This window comes from Zosterops lateralis (assembly GCF_965231275.1).
Source record: "Zosterops lateralis genome assembly, chromosome: 4".
Classification (NCBI taxonomy): Eukaryota; Metazoa; Chordata; class Aves; order Passeriformes; family Zosteropidae; genus Zosterops; species Zosterops lateralis.
In genome coordinates, this window is record NC_139765.1 from 35,895,242 (window position 1) to 35,911,535 (window position 16,294).

Below are 16,294 nucleotides of genomic sequence, written 5' to 3' on the forward strand. Positions count from 1 at the left end.
TCTTGAAAAGTGCAAGAAGAGATAATGAGAAAAGATGACAGATGCATTTTGAACTGCAAACAGCAGGAGAAGCAGGGGAAAAATATTGTTCTTGAGCAGAAGTAATTTATAATCAGAAGAAATCAGGGAAACTACATGTCACAGGTTCCTAAAGAAAGTGTTCAGACCTACATCAGGTACTTTGCAAGGAGAAAAAACTCTGTGCAACAAACAAAGGGAGATACCAATCAGTAAAGAACAAGTTTGAAGGATCCAGCCCACAGAAATATGTGAGAAGGTAAAAGATACAAGCAGTTTATGAAGGAATGGTAGTGAAATGGTCAAATAGGGAATGAACGGTTAAAAAAAATCTGAAACACTATTAAGAGACTAAAAATGCTTTTTAATTTACATTTTCTATTTTCTCTCTAGGCATGCTATAGTCTGGTATAGTGGTATATTATAACTACAGAAAAGACAATTTATTTTACAACCTGAATGTCACTTTGAAATAGCTTTCCCACATTATTTTAAGCTTAGGAAATGGTATTAGATATCTTCTCAGAGAGGCTGAGTTACATGGAAGAAGTATATGAAAAATACATTCTTGATACTGCTTTGCCCTATCTTTTCTGTGTGAAGGTTATTAGACAGGTTAGTCATTTGCCACTGAGACACTAAATGCTTTATTTATTTGGACTTCAGGACAAATATGATAAAATAACTTCCTTTCTGAAGTTTCTGTGATTTGGAACTTTGAGGACTGTAAGGATTGCATCTTTGGGGAGTAGAACAAAATAGGGCCAGAGCTGATGCACAATGAAAAATAAAGGTTAAAATAAAATTAAATAGCCAAGGGCCATTTGAAGGTCAGCTTCCTGCAGATCCTGGAACAATCACATTAAGCAACTCATTCTGCATTAATGCAGACATATAAAAATACATCAGATTAGATCAATAGCACTTTGTTTGCTTAGACTCTTTCTAGCAAACAGAGAACAGAAAGAAGAAATAAATATTTTTCTAGTTTTTCTTCTCTTCAGAATCAGTGCTTTAATAACGATTCCAGTGAGAACAGCAGGAAGTACTTACTTCTTTCCCTTCATGAAAACCAAACGACGAGCAATGGCAAGAGCTAAGGACAGCAAAGGGACTTGGTTCACCACTTTCCTATATATTAACCAAGAAACACACACAAGTATGTACACCTTCCATTTTCTATGCCAGTGCAATGCACTTGGTGTAGACTGCTGTAACCATATTTAAAACCTTCAGAATATTTAAACGAAGGGCTTTTTCTAAGCAGAGTGATGTAATCAAGATTGCTATGCAGATTGCCACTATTCTGATATGGATCTATTTCAAATCATAATTATGACCACATTTTCATTACTGTATTTCACACAGCACAAGCTCTGTGTCCAATATGCTTCATTTCTTCCCTAGTACTTCTGAGCAGCAGGCAACATGAAACCTTGCTTCTTGCAGTAGTTATATATGCAACTGCCTGTAGAAATCAGCTACCTAACTTTGTTTATATGCCCAGGAAAACCAGGGTGCACTTTTAATAACAAATTTAACAAAATCCATCTGGACCTCAAGCTGTGCTCATCATTCCTGTACGTGATAAAATAGTTTGTCTGTCTAGGGGAATTTTTTTGACAGCTTACTGAAACCAGTTACTGTCTAATCTGTAAATGAGACAAAACTTCTTTCATCCACATATGTTTTCTCTTAGTATCTGGGTGGCTGAAAGATCATCACTGCAGATGTATTGCTCTGATAATGGAACCCACTACCAAAGCGAAGCATAAAAATATAATGTAGCTATTGTTGTCATCTATCTGTACTGACAGATATAAATAAGGCCACCAGCACCGTATTTTTTAAAATGAATCTCAGAGCTGCAATAAGTCATAATGAAAGAGTGAAGTGCCAACTTCAGATTTCGAAATATTCAATTCCCACATTTAGTCATGGAAGAACATAGGAAATTTTACGGTAAAAAGACATCTAAAACTATTCTTTGCCTTTGGTTAGTATTTATTTACCGCGGATTTTTTCATAATAGTCTAATAATTTCAGAGTTTTAGAATTACTGGTATAAAACTATGATCTTCCATAAAGAAAGTAAGCTTTTTGCAAGGCAATTTCACTTACCATGAATCAACTTCCTTCCTTAGTTTTACATTTAATTTGAAATGTTTCTGTTGGCTTTAGGACTAGATAGGCCAATGATACTCTTTCACAGGAAGAATCTTGCTTGTCTTCTGTATTCATAGTTTTCACAATTCTGATGTTGGTCACAAAGAGCTTACATGGGAGTAGGAATGTTAAGAGTATTGCCAACTGACCAATTCTGTATAACTTTGTAAGGAGCCTGTGAAAGGAGATTCATTAATCTCCCATTCAAACTTTGCACTTAGGAAAGAAAGATTCCTCCAGAAACTGGCTTAATTACATTCCTAGTTTGTGTTGTCTCCTAGTCACACAAGGACAACTAATCTCCTGAATTCCCCATTCCTGCACAAGCCTAATCCATCCAGTCTTGTTATATTCTGGTTATAACCTTCCTCTGGGGCTTCTGTTTGTTTACCTTGTCAAAACAACCTGTTATGAAACCTGCAGAATCCTAATATAATTTGGTGTCTGTTTCAGTTTTTGTTTACAAAGGTCTCAAACACTGTACAAAGCAGCTTGTCTTCAGTGGTATGTGGAAGCGTTCAGACACAGTAATAATCACAGACATTGATCATTACTGAGGAAATTACATCGAACTTGGAAATAGAGATGAGTACCATCATCATCGTCACCACCAGCAGGACCAGTCTTTTAAATTAGGAGAGTGAGATGTTAGCCCTGCACATACAAAGACAAAAATTTCTTGATCTTCAGCAGGGCCTAAATGCTACAACCTCTGCAATCTGACCATCTTCAGTGTGACTTCTCAGAGGTTATTTCCCTCTCCCATGTATAATCTGTATTTCTCTTGGAAAAAGTGAAGGGCACCACCTTTTCATATTTGTTTAATAAAGTAAATACAACAGCCTTTTTCCTCTTAGGAAATAAAGTTGACATTACACAATATGTTTAGGATAACTTAGCTAGAAGCAACGAAAAAGGTAGAATTTTTCTTGCAGAATATTCTAACCTAAAATTACCTCAGTTATTAATTGAAACTGAGATATAGTTTCAAATACTTAAAGTACAACATGAAATGTGATTGATTACTGAAGATTTAAAAAAATGTATGAAGTCTATAAAGAGTACCCACTATTTTCAGTGTATATATATATCTTCTTCTCACAAAATAATAAGATAATTTTTCTTCCTTTCAAAAACCTGAAAGAACTATTTCTAGGTAACAAAAGACTGCAGGTCAATTTAATGGAAACTTCTCTCTGTTACGTGCATTTGCCAAGTATTTTTTCCAAAATATACACCATAAAGAATTTTCTGCCTTAAGGCCTCTGCATACCAAACCTTTCCACAGTTATGTTACAAATGTTAGAAAACACAATGAATTGAAAATTTTTAAAAACATTCAACACTGTAATAAGAAAAGGCATACCTGCACAAAAAACGTGTAGTAATATATAGCCATAAAGATTAACATTCACTATGAAAGGATAAAAGAGCTTGTTTTATCAATTGCAGTTCAGAAAAAAAAGTAGGATTACTACATTTTTGATTGATAGCAGTTAGATTATCTACTGAGTTAATAATTTCATATGGACAGTGTGAAGAATGTACATTAACATACTTCAGAATTAATCATTTTCTGAAATTCTCCATACAGTGAAATATGTAGGTTTCAGTATCTGAAGGAAACTACATTTTGCCAAAAATATCTCAAGTGTCCCATAAAGCAGTTATGTGAGCACCTCAGGACTTTCTAAGTCATGAGCTTCCCCCACCTCAGTTATGTTGGCTGCTTTTGTAATTGTTTCTGAGACACATATGACATGAAAGCAACCACAGAAATCAGTTTGAGGAATCATGTAAGCTACTCGTCCACATTTCAAATAGTAAAAAGTAGGCAAGGGGCAAGATTAATCTCACCAAAGCTATCTTTTCTTTTTTAATTCACATTTTGGCTTCTTTCTAAGAAGAAGTTTTTATTTATGCATTAGCACCTTTAAACTAGAAAGGTGTTTGGTAAATAATTTTAAATAATTTTTCAAATTATTTGGCAAAAAAAAAAATAATTAAATGACTGCTATAAAAAGAAGTGTTGGAAAGTCCACCACAGAAAATTCACATCAGCATATGTTTATATATGCCCACCTATTTGTGGAAAACTTGTTTTCACATGTAGTCATTTTTCTTAGGAGGGGAAATCAAATTTTATGTTGATTTTTTAATATTACTTCAAAGCAGTGACAAATAAAAAAAAAAAAAAAGAAAAGAAAAAAGAAAATTACTATTGATAAACAGTTGTATTTTTATTTGTTTCTAAGTTCCAGAGCTCCTTGTTTTGATAGCCACTCATACTATATGTATTTATAGTTGAATATGGAAACTTTTCCTATAGGAGAAAGTTTTTAATAGGCACCTTTCTTTATCCTTAAAGACTTAAATGAAAAATATATGGATAGAATAAACCATACTTCCTCAGGCAATACAAAAGTTTTAAGTAACAAGTGTCAAACTTCTCTATATGTCAAAGCAAACAGAAAAAACCTTGCCTTCAGTTCACATATAATAAATAGGAAAGATGGCATCAATCTTGGCCTAGTAATTTTTTACATAGAAATACTTTACATCTGAAACCTAGCTATGAACAGAAATTTAATCAAAGAATTAAATTATTTTAAACTCTGAGATTAAAGTGGAAGGTCTAAAGCACACTGATGGAAGTAGAAATTTTTTACACCAGCCTTAGATGTCACTCTACAAAATTACAAATGTGGAGGATCTAGGACATGGAATAATTGCCTTTCTTCTTAATGAAGCATGTTTTAACATAGCAAAATAGAAAAGGATAAAAAAGTACAGAAGGACCATGAGATTTCAGGGAATTATAATGGAAAGCTTAATAAAAGATCCATCACCTCTTTGCCTACCATGTGCAATCACTGTCATCCAAATAGTAAAAAAACTGCTTTATCCAGGCTTTATTGGACAAACCCTTGCAATAATCACGATGTATAAAGGAACACTGTAATTTATTTTTTTTTTTGCAATTAAATATTCACCATTGGTAACTTATAAAATCAGAAATGTTTGAGTTCTTTCACTAAATTAAAAACAAAAAGCAGTAACCAAAGGTATTTACAGGAAGCTGGCTAAGCTCTTAATTACCCTGATTAAAGCTGTGAACACTTAATTAGATATTATTGCCTTTCATTCAGTATTAAATATCCTTCATAAAGCAGAAATTCAGCTTTGGAAAATGCTGGGAATGGTCAGACTCTTGTAGGACCCCACCATGATTTCCTAGATTACATGCTAATAGTGTACTTCACAGGGAAAGCCTTCATAGACATAAATTTTCAGCAGCAGAGAAAACAAAAGCATTTCATTTCATAATGCCCCAGCCAAACACATATATCTTAATTTTTGCATCAAATGAGGTAATTAAAATGCTATTAGCAACACTTTCCCCCCAAACATATTTTTAAAACATTTCTTGTTCCAGAATATAGATTTCTATCAGGCTGAAGTGTTAAAGCTTTGTCAACTGAAGAAAAATATGCTTATTATACACATGAAAGTGTAACTTATATAGGAATGGACTTAAGAACCAGAATCTCAATATATTAGTCTGATACTTTTAATCCAGTCTAGATCATTAACTTACCACATTCTAGAAATACAGTTGTTCAGTAAGTCCACAAAATGTTTTAAACAAGGATATAAAAAAATGGAACAAGTACTAAACTCAACAAAGCAATAGACAAAACTCTTCATGAAGATCTACAGCTCACTTTTTTTTTTTTAACTTCCCCAATAAAATGGTCTAATCTTTATACAAAATGTTGTCTTTTTTGAACAGAAAAATAGAAAGCTTTTACATCTGAGAAAGATAAATTTTTAACCGACCTTGACTGCATATCTTGGTGTGTTTTGGACTGGCTGATTTCAGCTGGATTTGAAGGGACTTGCTGTTGTAGCTCCACCAAAGACTGGTAATACTGTTGCTGATGATGTTGCTGCTGTTTGTACCGAGACAAACTGAAAAACAGCCCTAAAATGGCTTTCAAATTTCCATTCCTTATTTCTATTTAAAGAACAAAAAGAAAGAGAAAAGGAAGTGAAAACACTTTGGTTTTAGATTGCAGTTTTGTAAAAGTCATACTAAAATATGTCTGTACATATCTATAGCTATATATGTTTATATATTATATCTCTTCATTTACCTGTAATGTCAGACATTTTACGTGTCACTGATAGTTTATTTTTTATGATAATTTTTGGGTTTTTATGTGTCAGTGTTGCAATAAACACCTAACTCTACAATTCCTTCATGGACTCATCATTTGCATGGTCGTAAACAAGCGTATATCCAACCTTAAATAAGACACATAATATGAAATGAATACTCCCATCCCAACAAGTACAAATATTCTAATTAAGGAAAAGCTCATTCAGAAAAATATGAATTCTTTCTGGTCTTAAATATACAACCCTTCAAACCTCATGACTTGAAATTACTCTTTTTGCTTCTGGGGCAAACTCTGTTCACATTGGTAATAAACAGTGAGTTCTGGAAAAATGGAAAACACTGTATGGTAACGGTTCTTGTCCGTGAGCACCTATCCATTTATATAGATGTGCAGGGAAACATGAGAGACGAAAATAACTGGAAGATTGTTTTTAAAAAAGGTGACTGTAATGCTTATAATTGTACCTTTGAACTTTCAACTGACATGATTTTATACCTTTCTATTTCATACTGCTATTACTGATAATGAAGACAAAAACTATAATTTTGACAAAGCGAAACAGCTACCTCAGCACAATTCTGGTGAACCCCAGTAGCAACCCTAGGTCTCCCATTACTTTTTAAACTTTTTTAAACTTTTGCTCAGCCTGAGATGAAGATTTTATAAGGATGTTGTTATTTGCTGTGTCAAAAAAGAAACCTCGGAAGACCTTAATGAAATTATCTGCAGCATATAGGTCCGTCATAACCTCACTATTAATTTTCTTTGGCACTGAACCTCTTGTGAAAGGTTTTTATTAGACTTATAGATTATCATCAGCCTGACATGCAATGCCACAACCTTTCTGCCTTCCCAGCGAATCAGAATACTGAGTTGTGTGTGCTACACAGCTTTCCTAGGCAAATTTTAAAATTGAATTTATACAAAATTACTGTCATTTTCATGTCTATTAAACCATATTAATTTTCTTTAAATAGGATTAGGTGAAATGTTAATACATATACTAAGGCCAGCAAAAACTGGAGCTCTTATGCTCACAACCTGTTTTTCAAAAAGCAAAACCAACCCCAGACACTGGAATATACTTTTCAAAATGTAAATTTGTTCTAAGCAGCCATACTTATTCATCTTCCCTGTGAAGATACTGCAGGATCTTTGACTAGCAATGAGACCACGAGAGATATGCAGAACTTTCCCAGAAAAGTAAACCTTTTAGGCAACGATGACTTTTGCAGTCATGTTGGTTTCAAGAAAGATCACTCTCAAAGAATACAGAAAATTTGTATTTAAAATGATCCTAAAAGCACCCCAAAACCACATAACTATCCATTTTAAGTGGCTCTGATTTGAGAAGACTGTCAGTACATGAAACCGGTTTATTTATTCTTATCCTTTTGCATCGCTTAAGGCTCAGAGGAAGAATGCTTTGTTAAATCCCACTCAACATTTTTTAATCTTAAAATTTTTCTCTTTTTATGTTAATATATTTTTTACTATTTTTAGAGAAGGATGCTACCAGTAACTTTTTGTTTCCTAATTTTAATAAAGTTAGATTTCTCACAAGCAAAAAGGCCCGAAACATCTAATGTGCACTAAACATATACTTGGAAAATGAGGGGATTTTCCTTCTTTGCAGCAAATGGATAATTATTTATCAACTGGGCTCTCAAGCAGAGATTTGGCAGTCAAGACTTGAAAATCAGTTTTTTTCTAGACCTCTTTGCTCAATTGTCAAAATGAGGTCATAAACCGGTTGTGAACTCTTCAAAACTTGTTAAGCTTAGTTTATTGTTCCATGACCTTTCTGGTCATTAAGAAATGACCTGGTAGTAACAAGACACATTTACCAAAGCTTATTACAAGAAACTCAATTTCTTCTCCCCCTAAAAAGCTATAATATTCAGGATTATACATAGTAAAAATGGCATATTTAAGGAAATCAGCCTTCTGCAGTACTTTGAAGAATATCATTATGAAGATAGTACTGGATTTACTCCAGATTCATGACCGTTTACATAACAGCAGCATTAATTTTAATCTTAATTCAGCACTAAATGTTAAAATTCTGTTTTGAAGAATAATGAACATTTTAAATCATAGTCCTTGCATTTAATCCAATGCAGCAGCTTGCTTTTAGTAGTATATGAACTTAATGCTAGACAATTGAAGTTTATATCCTATTAAAATTATTTTCCAAAGCAAAACCAAGGTAGGAATAAAGGCATTACAGAATGCACACAGATTCTGATTTTAAAAAGTACGAAAAAGTGTCATGTACCATGTCAAAGTATTAAAAGAATGATGAGTATCCTCATAAAATAAATTCATGCTAACCACACATTTAATTCATACTTAATATGAAAGTAAAAATAGGCTGGTCTAGAAATTCTAGATAGCTTTGGGGTGAATGACAGCATGCAAACTTTCAGTATTCTCTTTTAGTATTCTTGTACATATCTACACACAAAGGTTCTCTTAAATTGCTTAAGGATCTTTTCACAATTTGACAATTAAGGTGAATAGATACTACATATCTGTGAATGGTTTGTGTTGCATGTTTAAAAGCCTGGATAGGTTCAGATGTTGAAAGACAGTAATTCTGAGTTAATTTAAAAATCAAATAGTGGTTAGCATTCCAAATTTTTTCTCCATGAATCGTCTAGCATTCAACTGAAATTATCATCTCTGGAAAAAAAAAAAATTCCTTCCAGCTTTTAGTTGTATTTCGAGTAAAACAAAAATACAGAGTTGCATTTCTCGACCCATTTCCTTCAGATGCCATAGAGGTCAAATGGATTTTGAAGGTGCACAGCACCTTGCAGAACTACTTAACTTGCTACAGGACAAAGACATATACATTTCATTAATTCACTTGCCTCTTACATGAACAAGGTAATATTACATAATAGTTAAGACAACTGGTATTTTTAATGGTTTTGTTTATTATATTTATTACTTTAGTTGCAACCACATTGGGCAACCACTTAAGGTGACTAATACAGCAGAGTAACTGAAGCAGCAAAACCATTCACTCTTTCACTTAAAAGGAGACATCAAAGGAATACTGTAATTTTCAGACTCATCTGGACAGTATTACTAGTAATAATAAATTTGCTGAAACAAATAGTCTTCCCTGGGTTTATTTAACTAAGCAAGATTCTTATGTTCTTGTTTGCTCTTTTGAATCAAATACATGAGCAAGTTAAAAAAAAAAGTATGCTCAGGAAGTTCTGTGCCTATCTAATATTGTGGAGGTAACATGCAAAGATTAATACCATTGAAAAAATATTGTTTTAAAACACTGTCTCAAGATTCATAAACATTGCATTGGTTCAATTTCAAGGGAAAATTAAAAGGAAACTCTCACTTGTTATCACTAATCTATATTTGCATGCTGTTCAAGACAGCTGGAGCTTGGTATTTAGGTGCAAGTGATTCGTCTTAAGAAATTTAACTTTCAGAAGAAAATCTTGTTATTTGTTCTGAGGATTTGTTTCTCTTACCTTCTGCAGAAAGACCTTGGACATTTACGCCTCTGGCTGACAGAAAGCTAAGGCAGACATCAACATTCTCAATCTGCAATATGAATAGAAATAACAAGCAGGGTAAGACTATTTGACAAAACATAGAAATGTTGGGAGAGAGGGAAAAAAAAAAAATAACCCCAAAACTGCCCAGGAATGAATACTTTACATTCATTGCATGCTACAGCTCTTTACTGAAGTTTAGCAAGAATGATTACTGCTAATTGGGGAATCGAGATAAAGCTTTCATTGTCCTCTTTGGTGCTTAAAAACAATTCACAAATGCTCAATCCAGAATGGCATGCTGGCAACTCAACAACCCACCTAGTTAACATAAAACTGGATTTTGTATGCTACAAACAAGCAGTAGTGAAAGCACCCACAGAGAATTAGACATTGAATATACATCTGGAGATGTGAGCGGCTGAGTTTACTAAAAAATGTAAGCAAAAACCTCCAACGGTGTAAGCAAAGGTACCTGTTTGGGATGATGTAGGATTCTGTTAAAATTATATCACTTTCATTAGTGGTTGTTCCTCTAATTTCTTTCCTACAATTTTACAGTAAATAAAATTTTATTTATTTATGGTTTATGCTCCTCAGAAGAGTTCTTGCTTTGTAAAGAAAGGCTTCTCTTGGTGATTTAGAAGAAATCTACAGTTACACAGGGAACTTTAGGTACAAAAATGTAGCCTAAATATAGATCAATAAAAGGATAAAACTTCTGACTCTAAAATGAATAATCACAGAATTAGACTGCTTTCACATGCCTATTTCTAATAGATGAGGGAGAGTGGTGTTCCAAAAGATTCTTGAGTCACCATCCTCAGCTGATTATCCCAGTCCTTCCAGGATCTCTGAAGGAATAATCAGCTATAAATGTAAAAATTATTATCTTTGTCTATAAACTTGCTGCTATGAAAACAGAAAAATTATATATAGAGAGGTGTAATGTGACAAGTGGCTTCAACAGGTTTGATTTTAAAGTACTTTTTTAGATTGATGCATTTATTTCAAGGCAACTGAGACCACAAAAATAAAACAAAATTTTAACGATATATTTTCAATACCATTATCATTGGAGAACATCAAGCAAAAAATATTCAACACTAAAAACATAAAGCTGCAATAGCACAAGTCCATACAGTTATTTTATTTGAATGTTTACACATTTTACAATGTCTCATATCAGTGGTTTTCAACCATCAAAACATAAGAAGTAAATTCACTCCTTGAATAAAAGCTACTTGATCCTTGGCAGTATCTTTTCTCACCTAGGAAAGTCTTTGACTACTGTCATCTTTCTGTATTGGAGTTCTGCCATTGTTCTCCAGAAATGGCAGTAGCTAAAAGAATATAGATATTCTTTTTACTACTTACCCTAGAAAAATGTATTACCACTCTACAGACTGTCTTGATCCATGAGTATAAATTTTTAAGTTTACAAATACCTGAAAAATATTTAGATATGCTCTTCAAGGACAGTAAAGGACACTACTAAACACATTTTTTTTCAAACCTTGATTTCAAGGGCATGCTAACATTTACATTGAATAATAAACAATCTCTTTACTGGATCAATTACAGAAGAAAACCAAAACTCAAAGTCTGCAGTTAAACTAATGAAATTTACTAAAATTTGGGGTCCACTATAAAGTTTTCATAAATCAGTTTGGTGGGTGTCACCAATTTTCACAGCTTAGGAGGTGCAATAACCGTACTAAAATCTACGGGGTTACTCCAGCTCTGGCCCAGCATGGTCACTGAAGCAACCCAGGCATTAACTGTAATTTTCTCAAATGTTTATGTAGTTTTACACCATGAAAAAACCCCAAATCAACTAGGTCATTTTGTTAGACATAGAGACGTGACGCAGCTAAATAAGTTGCCAGTTTGCTGCAGCTAAAATAGGAAGATCTGATTCTTCCTCACCTCCTCTTCCTCCCAGGTGTAAGGCCCTGCTTCTGCTGGGCTTCAGCACTTCTCTGAGCCCACCAGGAGCTGGCTCCACGCAGAGAACTCACCCAGCAAAAAGGCAAAGGGATTTCAGTCATTCCAGTTTCCCGTGCAGCCAGAGGAGCAGAGGAGCCAGCAGAGGCGAGGGCGTGTCCCAGCCTGACTAAAGCGTGGTTTGGGAGGAAAGGGGAGGCAGGAAGGAGGGACAAGGCGGATGGTGCCATTCCTGGTGGCAGTGGCAAGGCACTTGAGCTGGCTTGGCCCTGACCTCCAACTAAATCCATGCATCAGCTGAGAAAACAGTGCACATGAAGAGAATATTTCTACTCAACCTTTAAACAATGTCAAGTATATAAAAAAACCCCTGTAAACTGAAATTTTGAAATTTTTCTTCCCAGAAGAATTGAAAAGAAATGAAGATTTGTTGGGCTATTAGCTGTATAAGCCATTGTGTCTTTGGACTTTCAAATCAACCATAATGCAGTATCAATCGCTTCAAATATGGGAAAATCTGCTCTATAATTTACTGGAAGCCAAAGGGAGGGGGAAAAAAAAAAAGGAAAAAAAGAAAAATCAGTACAGTACATCAGTATCACCCATCTTCAAATTACTGGAACAGTATCTCCAAACACATATTCTAGTTTAATCAAGTAATTTTTGACAATGGGCATGTCACCTCTGCAGTAGCTCAGGTGACCACAGATACAACAAAAACCTAGTTCACTGGAAGAATATTTAAGCCCTAATGTGAAAACATCTCAATATCTATCTGCAATACCGAATAATAAGCCTAATACTTAAACCTCCACATACATTTAGTGAAAAATATCCTATAGAAATAGCACCTGGTTACTTTACATGTCTGCTTTTACAGTGTGTGGCTTTGAAGTCATGTGTCAAACTCTCAGAAAAAAACCCTAACCATTACCACTAGCACCAATGACTCAGTATGCTGTAGAACTACAAAGCAAATTCTGTTTGGCTTCAGAGTTCACCAAGAGAAGTGTGACAGAAGCCCTGAGTCCAAAGTGACCCTTTTGGTAGGGGTGTATGAAGCAACAGCAGTGTCCAACTTTCAGACAATAGACTGGGGGTGCACTGTTAGCCTTATAATAAAGTCTTGTTTTGACTTGTGAATTGAGCAAGTTTGGTGTGGCAACTTACAGGCCCATAATACCCTGAAAATGTCAGAAAACAACTCTTGCAGTCAGCTTTCTGATAATAACTGCAGTTACTATACGACTCTCAGAAACTCTTAGGGGATTCAACAAGACATGCATTAATACATTTTTGGGTTATTTTCACTTTCCACTCCAGTCTAGAAAATGTTAGCCTTTAAATTGTCTCATTTTGGAGCTCTCAGTGTGTCTCTAAATATTGCTTTAATTATCTACTTCTTCTCCTGGAAAACCACAGTTATTCTTTGAACTCAAACCCAAGCAGCCCTAAACACTTTTTCTTCAAACTCACTCACAGATGAGAGTAATTTTGCAATTACAAAAGTTCCAAGAGATTTCAAGCAAGATTCCTGAAGCCCATGTTTATATAAGTAGTTATTCACTGGGGTAAACTCCTCCTAGAGCTGACATTGTGTGTGTAGAATTCTACTGCTTATATATCAGTGTGTGAAGATTTTGTGGTGTAATACAACATAGACACCAGACAAATTTTGTACCTTACATATGACCACAATTCTGTAGTGAATTTTGCTTGCAAAAAGAACTAGTTCATAGCAGACATTATGTTCATCATTATAGCGAGTTGTATCATGAGAACTACAAGGTATTGTAGCAGAAAATATTGCTCATTACAGTACAGAATTCAGGATATACAGATTGACTCCAAATCTTACATATCACGACATCAGATTTGCAAAGTTGCTTGTACAGGCACATGTTGCCTACATCACAGTGCTGCTAAAGTTCTCCACCGCTGTCAATCCCTGATATTTATTTTGTTCCAAGGCTCTTACTTAATATTAAAGATTCAAAAGAGTAGAATAAATGCAGCACATTGAATAGCAGAACTTCAATACTAAAAACCTTAACAACTATAATAGGATAAGTAATTACCAATATAATAAACCTTCATTGCCATATAGATATTTGTTACTTAGGATAAGTAATTACCAATATAATAAACCTTCATTGCTATATAGATATTTGTTACTTAGCTATTCAATTAACCATATTGAAAGTCAATCAACACTACATGAAAGTGCTTTTCAGAGGTAACAAAAACCTAATTCTGAAACCAAATCACCTCCTTATCAAAACTCAAGGATATTATGTCAAATTCTGAAATGTAGCTCCAGCATTATGAGTAAAGATACACTTGGCTAAGATGATGATAATTTGAGAATTAATTTGTGGACATCATCAGGTAGCTAATAACATTTGATCTTTTTTAATTTAAGCCTAATGGGTTATGTTTACAATAGATTAAGCTTTCTTCATGAATCTGATCCTTTTGATAGTATTCATACACATAGAATCATGAAAAAAGCACCTGGAATACTTAACACCATAAATATCAGATTTCCAATATATTTTTACACTGACATTTAAGGGGATACAGTTCATATGATGATGTTGAAATAAACAGAAATGTCACAGCTCTGATAATATTGATAGATTAGGTGGCATGCAAAGAAGATCTATTGGAAATATGTTGACACATAAGATAATTGCGTAGTTGTGGGTAACCTGCTTTAGAGTGAAGGCCATTTGAAATTTATCAACAGAAAAAAAAAATCACTAAATCAGACTGGGAGACTTGCATTTAGATACACAGTAGTACTTAATACCCCCTTACAGGAAGAGCTCATTTGTGGGATGCACTCACCAGTGACTCAACACATATAATATGTCTATTTATTCCTATTATTTTTGCTGTTGCCAAGATTAGTTTTCATCTTCTTTGTCTGAAAGACCCTTTCTTCACTTCCAAAAATAAATGTAATTGTGGGATGCTCAGAAGACTTGTAATTATGACTAACACAGCATTATGTTTCTCTGAGTGTATAAGAAGCTCAAAAAGATCTTGCTTTTACTAACTCTCTTTTATTAAGTTTATGACAACATGGTTTACAAGAACACATTGACACAGTTAGTTACTGTTCACCTCCTTTGAGCTGGATTCTTCCTGAAGAATGGGAAGAATAAAACCATTATAAAAGTGACAAATTTTTACAACCACAATAGAGTTTCTATCTATATATGCTCTTTAATTATTCCTCTTGATTATTTTGGCAGCTAAAGTAAAACATTAATTTCTATTAGCACTTCATTCAGTACTATCTTCCCCAGTTCTGTGTGTGTGTTTTGACATTCTGATTCGTGACCCAATTCCCAGATAAAATCTGGCAAAGGACTTTCCCTGTAGTTTTGTTATGTTGCTGATGGTTGATTAAGGACATCCATGGAAATGTTATTCCACAGAAATCCAGAGAATCACACACATACTCACTTTACAGAGAACAGAAACTTCACAAAGCTCTTTGGTATTTGGTGCTTTTTTTTTTCCTTTTTAATTGCAAATAATAAATAGTACTCCTTTGAGATTGCTATTATGGTATGAGATAGTACGTGTCACAATTACTGTATTTCAGTACACACTTTACCAGCACATTTCTTCCTAAATATCTCCAGAGTATTAATCTGAGTTGAGAGACATGCATTGGAATCTTTCTCTTGCTTGGATATTCACCACTAATACGATTTGTTGAGGATTTAAATGAATGCAGAATTAGAAAATATATTATTGTTGATACACATGTCCTTCTCTTTCAAGTTCTGTAGCACAAGTGCAATCAAAATCAGATAAAATTCAGGCCTCACAGGTGGCAAGATGGACTCTAAATAGTTACAATTCACATGTTGCTTAAAATTATTAAATTTAAAGAACGTAAAAGCAAATACTATTCATCTGATTTTAGCAGGAATGAGTCATGTAAGGAGATGCACAAGCTTTTGAATTCTGGCAGCTTACTTAGTAGGTGAAGTGCCAGTGATCTGGTCTCAATTGCAGGCTCTAGAAAGATCAGAGAGCTTCAGGCAAGCAACTAAGATATCTTCATGAGTTAATAAAATAATTTTCGATGCACATCTTGGAGTTGGTAAGAGAACTAAACCTTCCATATAGATTTAGCAATACAGAATGCTCTGGGAGACACTGGAAAGTATTTTAAGGTGGAAATGGCCTAAACTCTGATCTTCCCATGTCTAACAGCAGTAAGAGAATTGGTCATGTACACTCTCACAAATACATGGTTAATCCCCATACATACACTACCTAAAGAGATTACTCTTTGGGCAAACGTATAATCTTTCATAACCTGCTATGCCCATAGGTATTCTCAGGGATTTAAAAGGACAAGTTTATTTCACTGTCTGTTCTTCAGTGACTCATCTATTGCACACATTGTGACCTGCTGACAACACACTT

At 34.1% G+C, this 16,294-nt stretch overlaps 1 protein-coding gene across 2 annotated transcripts in view; it reads right to left on the reverse strand.

The window, feature by feature from the left end:
- NAV3 (neuron navigator 3) overlaps window positions 1–16,294 on the reverse strand; it is a gene marked incomplete at its 5' end in the record, with an annotated part of 250,369 nt that overhangs the window by 144,947 nt on the left and 89,128 nt on the right. For both annotated transcript variants that reach the window (XM_083859059.1, XM_083859058.1), the window contains 2 exons: window positions 6,025–6,202; window positions 9,872–9,944. In XM_083859059.1, coding sequence (XP_083715185.1) covers window positions 6,025–6,202; window positions 9,872–9,944 — 251 coding nt within the window. The remainder of the gene's footprint in view (window positions 1–6,024; window positions 6,203–9,871; window positions 9,945–16,294) is intronic.